The sequence below is a fragment of the Paroedura picta genome, chromosome 13 (assembly GCF_049243985.1).
Source record: "Paroedura picta isolate Pp20150507F chromosome 13, Ppicta_v3.0, whole genome shotgun sequence".
Taxonomy (NCBI): Eukaryota; Metazoa; Chordata; class Lepidosauria; order Squamata; family Gekkonidae; genus Paroedura; species Paroedura picta.
The window spans coordinates 13,187,092-13,199,529 of record NC_135381.1 but is presented as its reverse complement, the minus strand read 5'-3'; the positions used below and the strand labels follow the sequence as shown (position 1 = coordinate 13,199,529).

The following is a 12,438-nucleotide window of genomic DNA, read 5'->3' as shown; positions in this document are numbered from 1 at the left end:
TGGATGGGGTGCAACTATCAGTTGCACACTCAGCCAGAAGCTTGGACATGGCCCTTGACACCTCCCTCTCCATAGGAACAGATCACGGGAGTAGCTCGGCTGGCACTGGCTACCAGTTGACTACTGGATCAGACTTAAGGTTCTGGTAATCACCTTCAAGGCCATACATGGTCTGAACCCTAAGTACCTGAGAAACCACCTCTTTACCTTAAGGTGACCAGATTGTCTCACTTTTGGAGAGACAAAGTGTACTTATGTTGAAATTAAATATATATATATTACAATACTGTTTTTGCATTCTATGTGTTCTATGAAAATTTTTGTTGCTCCATATATATCAGTTTTTAATCAAGAACCCCCCCCCCCTGGTCAATGGTGTCCCGCTTTACCAATGTTAAAATCTGGTCACCTTACTCTACCTATGCCCTCCAAAGAGTATGACACTCTGCCAACATCAATAAACTGGTGATCCCTGGTCTCAGAAAAATCTGAAGCAACAGTGCAATTGAATACCATTGTGACCATTAAACTGAAGTCACAAAACCAATTGTTCTTATTACGGTACTGTGAAAGTTATGCAAGTTCTTACTGTTTAGTTAATGTTTAAAATGTTATGCATTTCAAGCCAAGATATTATATTGTGTGATCCTGAGTTCCAAGGTAAACCACTCTGAACTGTGAGGGATGGCAGTATATAGCTATAATCTGTTCCACTATATATTTCTGGTAAGGTCTTGGAGGAGCGTGTCTCATGGCTTAAGTGCCACTCAGTGCTTAATACGCAGCCAGCCAATCACCTTCTACCCCCCACCTCTGATCACCCCCTCCTCCTTCCACTTCCCTTTGAGGGAATGTGCTTGGCCCCTAGTAAAATAAATATATAAATAACGTGCTTAATTCACATTCATAGAACTAGCTTCTCACATTATTTGATTGGTTTTAAACCCCAAGATTGCATTTCAGATAGCCGCACACATGGTTGTTGCATATGTGATTCATACTCTGATATTAACAAGTGGGAATTATCATTTCCACGAAACAAAATAATTACTTCTGAAAATGAGAGATTCCGAGACTCAAACCCATCCTGCTGTTATATCCTCAGGGAGCCTGACAGCCTTTCCCTTCTCCTCCCACAATATAAGCAAGATGCTCATGGCTCAGGGGTTAAATAGGCCAAAATCAATGGGTCCAGTGGCCCTATATGTTTCCACTTGTCCAAGAATTAGATCCAACAAACATTAATTTGTGACATGGCTGTTTTAAAAACAGGAGTTTATTTTTAGAATAGGAAAATGTCTACAAAAACCCTTTTAGTAACTGTGACTAAGAGCTTGCAGGTGCATCATGGGAAAACTTATGAGGATGGTCAATGTATTCAGCCAGGAAAAGAACACTGTTGATTCACACCTTCCTCTGCAAACTGTTAGAACAGGATCTAAATACACCTGGAAACCTTGCAGTGTAACGAAGTATAGGAGGCAAGCTACAGCCCTGTTGTGGCTGTAGTTAACCAACTTTCACAGCCATACATTGCAACTGGGAAGACCATAGCCTTGACTAGACTACTAATATAATTCCTCTTAAGATCATTTAAGCTAACAGCCTTCCCTACCTCTAGCATCAGTTAGTTTGGTAAGTAAATTGAGTTCAGACAAAAGGAAATACTTTACACAGAGTGATTAAAATATGGGTGCCAGAGGATATAGGGAAATACAGGAATAAAAAGCTTAAAAAAAGGATTTGAAGATAGATTCATGGTGAATAGGTCTATCAACAACTATGAGCCATGGTGACTGAGGGGAACCTCCACATTCAGAGGCACTAAGCCTGTCTTTCTCAACCTTTTTAACATTGAGAAACTCCCTGAAACATCCTTCAGGCTTCGAGAAACCCCAGAAGTGGAACTCACAAATGCCTCACAGCTGATATCCAATTTGTCTCTTTTGGCATCCGTTCCGAGCATGGTAAGTGATCGAACTACCATGAACAACTGTGCTGGGCGCGAGCTTGCGGATGCAATGGAAGCTGAGTTAAAGTCATGCTTTACTGACTTCACCACCATCTCATAGGTTTTCATCCTGTAGGATGTTCTCAACACCTCGTCGTAAGTTTTCCTCCAGACTCACTCTCGCCTTCTCAGCTCCCATTTCAATTCACGGAGCTCCTCTGTATACCAAGGGGCCCGCTTTTGATGTGGGGGGAGGTGGAGAAATGGTGACCTCATTGATGGCTGTCAGCATCTTGGCATGCCCATTGCTAACTAGCTCATTTAGAAAATCTCCGGGAGACATTGGGACCCACTGAGCATTTAGGGATCCGTTTGGATCCATAAGTCTCTGAGCGAGCCAGGTTACAAATAGTACTGCATGGAATGGCCACTGCAGGAGCTGCTTTTTTAAGCAAACTGTACATGAGGAGTTGTGACATCTGAACTGCTCCACCCAAAAAGGCAAAATGCATAGATGTGACTGTATTACAAGGTGTGGATGCTTGAATGAGGCTCTTGCATTGTCCAGGGAAAACCACCCTTTAGGTGCATCGGTGGTTTCTCATCTGTAAAACTGCCTGTCCTCCATTACTGTCTACCATGACTGCCTGTTGTATAGAGAAATAGGGTTATATAGCTCTTTACATGTTTAAGGCACTGTAGAACATAAATAACAGCGAGTCCAGATTGTCACAAGTGAATCACATCACAAACCAGGAAACATGAGTTTGACTCATAATACTGAGACATAGTACCATTCCATTCACCACTGCTTTGTATAAAAACTGTGCAGATTACGCACCCTGTTCAAAAAAAGATGTCTGGTGGCTATATATATAAAAAGCAAGAATCCAGAGTCATGCAAGATAAATGAACAACAACATTTTCTGGCATTAGTGTGCTTGGTTGGCACCACACATAGGAAAACAGCATCAGAAAGAAACAGCATCATTCCTACCAGTGTCATGAGAGAAGACTGACGTCACAAGATAACAGGAAGCACACAGACCGAGAGATAAAACAGGCATGTACCCCATCAATGGCAGTATCAAAAACATCCTGGACACCACAGTTGAAGAGGGATGTAGACAAACTGGAGTGTGTCCAGAGGAGGGAAACAAAGATGGTGAGGGGTTTGGAGACCAAGACGTATGAGGAAAGGTTGGGGGAGCTTGGTCTGTTTAGCCTGGAGAGGAGATGACTGAGAGGAGATTTGATAACCATCTTCAAGTATTTAAGTATTTGGGTAATACATCAAACAATGCTGAAGACCTTTTTTTCCCCATGCAACATCGGTGGCAAGAATAGTTACTGCTCAACAAACAAAACAGAACTACCTAAGATAACAACTTGGCTCGACAAACTCAGAGAACTATGCAAAATGGCTAAGCTGATGAACTTAGTAAACAGAAGACCTTTGGAAGAATTTCAGTGCCATTAGCTGCATTATTTAGATCAGGGGTAGTCAAACTGTGGCCCTCCAGATGTCCATGGACTACTATTCCCAGGAGCTCCTGGGAATTGTAGTCCATGGACATCTGGAGGGCCGCAGTTTGACTACCCCTGATTTAGATTATATAAATAAACAGTCAAAAAAACTGAAAGAAAGTATAACTTCTTCTTTTCTAGTCTTCCTTTATAGCACTAAATTTTATAACACTAATTTTTATCTATAGTAATAATGATGGTAATCATAGAGAATAATATTCACTGGTGGGTTTTTATACGTATTATAATGGCTATATAAGATACGTATATCTCTGACACGTAATTCCCCTTTTTTCCTGAATACCCTCTATTATTCACAATTCAAAGAAATGGTTAAAAAATATAGGCCTGCCTACAGTTGAATGCGTTAAGTACTCTGAACTTGGACCCCTTTGCTTCAGAACACTCTCACTATCAGTACTCAAGCCAGGGAGTCAAGATTTTGTAACACAATGCCTTTTTCTTAGTTGGGTGCCAGACTCGCATTTGATTGAACAGAAAGACAGCTGGGGCAGAGAGGGGAGACATCCACATGCAAATTGCAGTGTGCGCCTGGGACCTGATAAGAGAGCTAGGATTTATCAGTGGAATACACAAAAGCACATTTGAGCATGAGTGCATTCTATCACAAGTATCTAAAGGCACCCCACAACTCATTTATCTCCATGCATCTCCCTATGTTTGTAACTGCTCCTTAGTGTTACCAGCTTAGGTTTGGGAAACACCTGGAGATTTTGGCAGTGGAGCCCACAGAAGGTAGAGGTTTAGGGAGGGAAAGGACCTCCTTGGGGTATGAGGGTGGCATTAGGGGAGAGATTATCACAGCGGAGAGCCTCAATATGCAGAGTCCTACAGGGAGCTATTCTCTCCCCAATGTTATTTAACATCAACATGTGCTTCCTTGCCCACTTGGTCCACGATCCTGGGCTGAGATATCACCTGTAGGTGGATGACACCCTGCTATTTCTGTGGATGGATGGCCATCCATCGACACCTCCAGACTCTCTGGCTAAATGCTTGGAGGCTGCAGTGGACTGGCTCAAGAGGAGCCCACTGAAATTAAATGCAGCCAAGATGAAGGAACTCCGGCTGGGCCAGCATGCTGATGGAGATACAATGAAACTCCCTGCGCTAGATAGGGTCTGTTTAACACCTACAACCACCATTATCACGTAGGGCAGGGGTAATCAAACTGCGGCCCTCCAGATGTCCATGGACTACAATTCCCACAAGCCCCTGCCAGCAAATGCTGGCAGGGGCTTGTGGGAATTGTAGTCCATGGACATCTGGAGGGCCGCAGTTTGCCCCTGACGTAGGGGAACTTATCTAGGATGGTTGGAAATCACTGTTAATATCACAAAATCTCCAGTTTCTACCTGGAGGTTGGTAACCCAACTGCTCCATCCTGCAGTACATAAGGTTCCCAACTGTTGCCTGGGAAATTCCTAGCTATTATAGGTTAGAGCCTGGGTAAACTTAAGGCTTGGGGAGGGGAAAGACCCCACCATGGCATAATGCTATAGAACCCCCTCTCTGAAGGAGTCGTTTCCTTCCGGGGAGCCTAACTCTTGTCGTCTGGTCCGGAGTTGTTATTTCAGGAAAAGTCCAGGCCCCACCTGGAGGCTGGCAACCCCATTAAACCCGACTGAGCTCAGCCACACTTCCAAATAAGCATCCAGTCGGGCGCTTGGATTACAGGAACGCGTTTTAATTAATGCACTGAACATGATCTTGCGAGACGTTGCATTTTGGCGTCACTTTGGCCTCAGCCTATTCGCTTGCATTGCACACAATGAAAATGCACCCGCCCCCTTCGCTCTGCAACCGCATCCCGAACTTCCTGGGTGTGACGTTGCCTGATTAGCATAAAACACCCAGAATGCTTTGCGATGGAACGGCGGGTTTGTGATAGGAAAGAACGGGGGGTTCCGTTTCATTCATAACTATCAGATGGGGAGCATTGGAAAATTTCCATGCGGGTGGCGATTGCTCACAACAGTCGGCCTGGTTTAAGGTCACCATGACTTCGATATCTAGGGTCTGTCAAGGCACTGAATGGCAGCAGCGGTGATTCTTTAGCTTTGCGCAGTGGCAGTATCGTAGCCAATGAGGTTAATCCGAGGCGCGATTATTGCTAATTGAAAACTTTTCCCAATACCCCGCCATGACGACTTGAAATATAGTCGGCATTGGCAATTTTTGACAGTCTCTACGGAGACTGAACATTTCTGGTCAAAGAATAGATAAAAATAATTTCAGCTGCTTGAGGTTTGTTTTGCTGATTCTGCTGTAGTGCACCCTTATGCAAGTTTATTGCTCTGCTGCACTATCTTTTTTTTCTCATCTAGTTTTTAATTACAAACACAATTGTTTATGCTTTAGTTCAGCTCTCTAACATATTGAGGAGTTATGGTCTAATATCATTTATCTGTGCCTCAGATCCAAGCACAACAAAAATTGAGTCCAGTGGCACCTTTAACACCAACAAAAGGTATTCAAGGCAGGAGTGGTCCTATGCAGGCATGCTTCCTCAGACAAAATGGAACAAGGATCGTGAGAATAGAAAAGAACTTAGTGGCAAATTAGTAAACTGTGTCATACTCTCCAAATTATGCCATATGATGCCATATGATCATTCTTTACTAAAACAGCTAAACAGTCCTTTTGAGTTCAGTTGTAGTTCACAAAACCATTGGAGAAATAAAACTGTCCATGTTAGTAAATAATTAAAAGAGACTAGTTGCTGGCCCCATCCATCTCCACCCAAGCGTGGAAGCATCCCTGCAAGTCCTTCTCAATATCTTTCAAAGCTGGGAAAGTGTCTGCTGTTAATCACTAACTTTACTTTTTTATTGCCCCAATGTTTTTATGAAGGACTAATGAACCCAAAGGACTGCTTTTCTAGCAAAGAATTATCACACATGCATAAAACATCATAATGTGCCCTAGCCATTATTACCGTCGGGCTCTGCACAAACGAGCCTAGAATTTGGTCACTGGACTCGAAAAAGACAGGTTTTCGCCATTCAGTAGCTTGTCTAAGCAAGTCTCCTCTGAGCAATCGGGGAGTTCACCCAGGAGTGGGAGAATAAACGTAGCTCTTGGCTCTTTATGATAGGGACGGCAAAGGAGAACACGCCCTGTAGATTCTCTCTCTCCCACTGTACATGGGCATGGTCTTTCAGAGTAAGGGATTCTCTTATACTTGCTCTCTAGGATGGCTGCAGGATGGGCTTCCCATTCATTCATTCATTCATTCGGATTTTTACACCGCTCATTCTTTACAGCTCTGGATGGGCTTCCCATACAGGATGGGCTTCCCATTCATTCATTCATTCATTCGGATTTTTACACCGCTCATTCTTTACAGCTCATTCTTTACAGCTCTTTACATAGAACATTATAAGAAGAAGAGGAGGAGTTGGTTCTTAAATGCCGCTTTTCCCTACCCGAAGGAGGCTCAAAGTGGCTTACAGTCGCCTTCCCATTCCTCTCCCCTAATCTATAACATTATACAAGCTTCAATACAACATCACAATAATCAAGTAACAATTCACAACACAACATAAATAACAGCAACACTTGTTCAGTCATGGAAGGGCATCTGAGGGGGCCCCCAGCAGTGTTAAAGCCAGTGTTAAAGCCCTTTATTGAGATGGAGCTCAATAAATGAGAGGTAAGGGGCCGGTGACATAATATGCCTTCTTTCTTTCCTGTTTCTCTAAAGCAGGGCAACTTACTTAGGTATTTACAAGACACTATGCTATGCCATTGATTGCTGCCTTATCTGTTCCCCCACGAAGAGGGAAAGATGCTCCCTGCATGTGCTCAGAGAAGCATGCTGTTCAACTCCAGTCTCTGTAGATTCCAGAATGGTGGCCAAATTAATCTGTTACAGCAAAAAAAAAGTTATGATTTTTTACATTTAAAATGTATTAAAATATATTAACAAGATAGAAGAGAGCAAAAACATAATCTGTTTCACTATATATTTCTGGTAAGGCCTTGGAGGAGGAGCTGGTCTCATGGCTTAAGTGCCACTCAGAGTTTAACAGCCACTCAGAGCAGCTGTCCCACCCATGAGTGCCTCCTCCAACCGGTTTGCCTGTTTGTCCAGTGGCCAGACAATCACCATTTTGCTTCCAAAAACTGGGGGGATGTTTGCATGTCCATCACGTACGGAAAAAGCCACCCTTATTTAGGCCAGAAAAAACAGCACATTACTCACAATAGGATAGGATGGGACATTCAAAAAAGCAAAGTAATAGGGTTAGGTTGATAAAATTAAAATCAAGTGGAAAAACCTCGAACAAAGCTGGAAAAAAAACATAAGCATTAACAGTTATTAACAAATAATGTAAGCATTAACAAGGATCATCAAACAATACAGAAATTATGCTAAAAGGCTAAGACGTACAGCAGCAGATAATCCATATCAGTCTTGCCCACATTCAATTTCTCTTGATTAAAGCATTCTTCCTGAATCAATTCCCTTATAATAAAGCTATATGTAGAGTACATTACACTAATTTAGGCTCAATTATTAGGTACTGATTTTCTGTATTTGCTGAGCCCAAATATCTCCCACATTCTCGGGGGGGGGGTCGATTTGGCCCCAGTTCACTAGTCACATCTCTAAACAACAGATAGTAAAGGAGAGATTCTCTGTGGCAGTTTACTCTTTATGTGGACTCATATCTTGTAACATAACAGTCCTATTTATCACTATATTATCATTATCATAGTAACATTTTTCTATTTGTTTTCTTCCCCCAGGGCCATATTTTCATGGCAGCTTTTAAAAAATATTGTTCAATACAAGTTGGCAGTCTTTTTTCATCTGAATCTATTATCTGCCATCCAGTGTAATCTGACAGTTTGGTAGTATATTTGAGATTGGGGGCCCCCAGCCCACCATTAATCTTTTTATCATAGGCAGTGCTCCAAGGGATCCTAAAAAAAAAAAATCTCAACAGCTGCTGCTAATCTTTGAACACTTAATCAGAGATTTCAGATGGTAAACTGCAGACAAGGAAATTTAACGTGGGAAGAACCATCATTTTATTACAGTCAGTCATCACAGAAAGGATAGGTTTGGGGTTTCCCAGAGTGTGACACTACTTTTGTTCAGCTATTCTTAGATCACAATTGATTTTATAATGACCCTTATTGTTCTTAGTTATCTGTTGTTTCAAACCCAAAATCTTTGGATTCACTCCAGTCTGTATCAAAACAGATTGCTTCTGTTTTATCTGCATTCAGTTTACATTCTGAAAACCAAGCCCAATTTAAGGAGTTGGAAGGGACCCCTGGGTCATCTAGTCCAACCTCCTGCAGTACACAGGACACTCACACAACCCTATCACTCATTCACTGTTAACCAGCCACCCCCATGAACCTTCACAGAATCAGCCTCTCCATCAGATGGCTATCCAGACTCTGTTTAAAAATCTCCAAAGATGGAGAACCCACCACCTCCCGAGGAAGCCTGTCAGGAACTTCATCCGGATGTTTAGACAGAATTTCTTTTGAATTAATTTCATCCCATTGGTTCTGATCCGTCCCTCCGGGGCAAGAGATAACAACTCTACTCCATCCTCTACATGGCAGCCTTTTAAATACTTGTTCTCGAAAATATGGCAGCCCTCTCTGAACAGTAGAAAAGGAGCAAAACTCCTGCAGCACCTTAAGGACTAACCAACTTTGTGGCAGGACAAAATCTGAGTCCAATGGCACCTTTAAGAACAACAAAGATTTGTTCAAGGCGTGAGCTTTCATGTGCATGCATGCACACTTCCTCAGACAATGGGACAGGGATCATAATATAGCCATAAGGAGAAAGTAAACCAGTAGCAAATTAGCAAACAGCATCATAAATCCAAATATGCAATATGATAACTCTTTGCTAGAAAAACATTCCTTCGGGTTCAATTGCCCTTCCCCAAAACATTGGGGCAATAAAAATGTAAAGTCAGTGCTTAACGACACATACTTTCCCAGCTGTGAAAAGAAATGATAGAATCATAGAATCATAGAGTTGGAAGGGGCCATACAGGCCATCTAGTCCAACCCCCTGCTCAACGCAGGATTAGCCCTAAGCATCCTAAAGCATCCAAGAAAAGTGTGTATCCAACCTTTGCTTGAAGACTGCCAGTGAGGGGGAGCTCACCACCTCCTTAGGCAGCCTATTCCACTGCTGAACTAATCTGACTGTGAAATTTTTTTCCCTGATATCTAGCCTATATCGTTGTAATTGTAGTTTAAACCCATTACTGCGTGTCCTCTCCTCTGCAGCCAACGGAAACAGCATCCTGCCCTCCTCCGAGTGACAACCTTTCAAATACTTAAAGAGGGCTATCATGTCCCCTCTCAGCCTCCTTTTCTCCAGGCTGAACATTCCCAAAATGGCATTTGCCTTTTTTACCGCTGCATCACACTGCCTGCTCATGTTTAGTTTACAATCCACAAGTACCCCATGGTCTCGTTCACACACAGTGTTACCTAGAAGCGTATCCCCCATACACTTGATCAATAAGTGCACTGGTTGTTAGCCCCATCCATCCTCATCCAATCATAGAAGCAAACCCACAAGGGGGTCTTCTAGGCGCCGCTGATCTAGGAGAGCCACAAAATCCGAACCCTCCCGCTCTGCCCCAAAGCAGATTAGCCCTGAAGGCGTCGCAGGCCTCCGTCTCTTTGCTGCCGCGCCAAGCGGACTGAGCCGCCTCCCGGTCTTGACCTATTTCCCCCGGGGATTGCCAGCCTGCACCTCTCCGCCCGAGCTTTTCCCTTGCAGGCGCCCAGGACCGCCTCTAGGGGGCGATAACGCTTTCGGCGCGCTTTGGAGAGCGGGGGGGGGGGAGTGAAGGAGGGAAGGGGGCGCGCCTGCCGCTCGCTCCCGCGGAACGGGGGCGGGCCGGGGAAGCGAAGCCAGGCTGGGCGGTGCGCGCGCGCTCCTGCCTGCTGCTGCTGCTGCCTGCCTGGCCGGAGCCCGAGGAAAGTTGCGCTGCCCCCGGTCAGCAGCTGTGGCGGAGGCAACATGGACGACCTGGGTGAGTGAGGAGCGGGGCTGGGGGAGGGGGGGTCTTTGCTCAGCCCCTTCCCCAAAGCACGCGCTCTCTTTCTCTCCCCCCCCCCGCCCCCCTGCATCTCTCCATTACTCAGCCCCCTTTTCACTTTTCTGCATTTGTTGGGGTGTGGGGGTCGCCAAGTTGTGAGTCTCCCCCCCCCCCCAGTTGTTCTCCTCGTCGTCTTCCCCGTCCCTCCCCTCCAAAGTTTTCCTCTTGCTTTGCCTTGGAGCCTTAGTCGCCCCCCCTCCCTCTGTAGTTTCCAAATCTCATTCCAGCCCCTCCTCTTCCCCTGCCCCAGCTCAGAGTTCAGCTTGCCCCCCCCTGCCCCAATCTCTCCCCCCCCCCTTGCTTGACTTTTAGTCCCTTTGCCACCAGGACAAGCGAGCACGTTCAAGGGGGCTTATGGTGGCTCCGAGAGTCACAGGTTTAGGGTGGCATCCGCTTTGGTGGGCAGCCCAGCATGCGTGCTTACTCCGCAGTCACTTCGGTTTAGTTTCATGAGGAGTTCTTCTTCCTAAAAAAAGGTGCTGCTCATTGCAACCGCTAAACGCGGGGGGGGGGGTTGTGAGTGTTTACTCCGGAGTGACTTCAGTTCAGTTTCATGAGGAGTTTTTACTCTTAAATAAAGGTGCTTCTCATTGCACCACTAAATTAAGATGACCAGATTTTAACATTGGTAAAGCGGGACACCATTGATGGGGGGCGGGGGGAGGGTCTTGATTAAAATTTGGTCTATATGGAGCAACAAAAAGTTTCATAGAACACATAGAACGCAAAAATAGTATTGTGATATATATTTTTAAATTTCAACATAAGTACAATTTGCCAGGTGCCCCCAGATGTCCCTCCAAAAGTGGGACAATCTGGTCACCTTATGCTAAATGCAGGTGGGTTGTATTTACTCTGGAGTCGCCTTGGTTCAGTTTCATGAGGAATTCTTACCCCTAAATAAAGATGCCTCTCATTGCACCTCTAAATGCAGGGCAAAGGGGGACTTGCTTTGGGGTAAACATACCTAGATCTGCAGATCTTGCAGGGGCCGTGGTACGGCCTTTGTGGGCTCAGGAGAGGGCTTGAGACAACAGAAACTTGGGCCACAATAAACCAGTTGGTTTCAGAGATGTCAGAGGATTACTTTGTTGGTTTTATATTGTAATAAATTAACACAATCACCACCTCTCTGGGATTTGTGTTTGCTCTGACAGTGCCATCCCATGCAGAGTGGCTCCAGTCAAAACAGACCGATTGAAATGGGTTGACTTTGAGTTCAGTAACTCTGCATCAGATTGTATTGGAATCTTTCTGAGCAATTAATCCTCAGATTTTCAGCATTCCCCCACTTCTGAAATTTCCACCTGTGTGGTGTACTTCTACTTTTCTCCCAGTTTCTCCTATTTGCTACTTATTTCCTTGCACTTCTAGTTTTAATTTGTTGCCTCCAAGCTATGCAGGCCTTACCTGAAGTCTGCTTGTATCTTAAAATTTGACTAAAATGGCAGCATAAGAATGTTAGTACATTTAGGTGTATCTTGGGAGAACTGAGTGGCCCATCTTGTCCCTCAGAGAGTAGCGTTTTGCAGAAAGGTTAACTCCTGTTTGAGTTGTTAAATGCCTTAACCCAAGTTGTTTGGCTTATGTTCAGCAAACTTGTGCATGTAATTGTGTGCCATTTACCATGGTTCTTTATGCTGAATATACATCTTTGTGTTGTTTTTTTGTACTTTTTAGATCTATGTACACATTTGTCAGATCTGTGTACACATGTTGTTTTTGTTGTGGAACACCCTATCCTGCATCTTTAGTAGACATACCTTCTCAGTACAAAAATGGGCAAGAAATGAAACCAAGTCAGCTCCCCTATGACTTGTTTTCCTTAGTTCATCTCTAAGC

The 12,438-nt window shown here is 44.2% G+C and overlaps 1 protein-coding gene and 1 non-coding gene across 3 annotated transcripts in view; both read left to right on the top strand.

The window, feature by feature from the left end:
- The first annotated feature begins 5,555 nt into the window (after positions 1 to 5,555).
- On the top strand, positions 5,556 to 5,696 carry LOC143823274 (U4 spliceosomal RNA). The gene has a single exon (XR_013226438.1). It is a non-coding gene; the product is annotated as a U4 spliceosomal RNA (small nuclear RNA).
- A 4,695-nt stretch (positions 5,697 to 10,391) lies between these two features.
- Positions 10,392 to 12,438, top strand: part of PXN (paxillin) — a 63,416-nt gene continuing 61,369 nt past the window's right edge. For both annotated transcript variants that reach the window (XM_077307234.1, XM_077307228.1), the window contains exon 1: positions 10,392 to 10,530. In XM_077307234.1, coding sequence (XP_077163349.1) covers positions 10,518 to 10,530 — 13 coding nt within the window. In that variant the 5' untranslated portion in view covers positions 10,392 to 10,517. The remainder of the gene's footprint in view (positions 10,531 to 12,438) is intronic.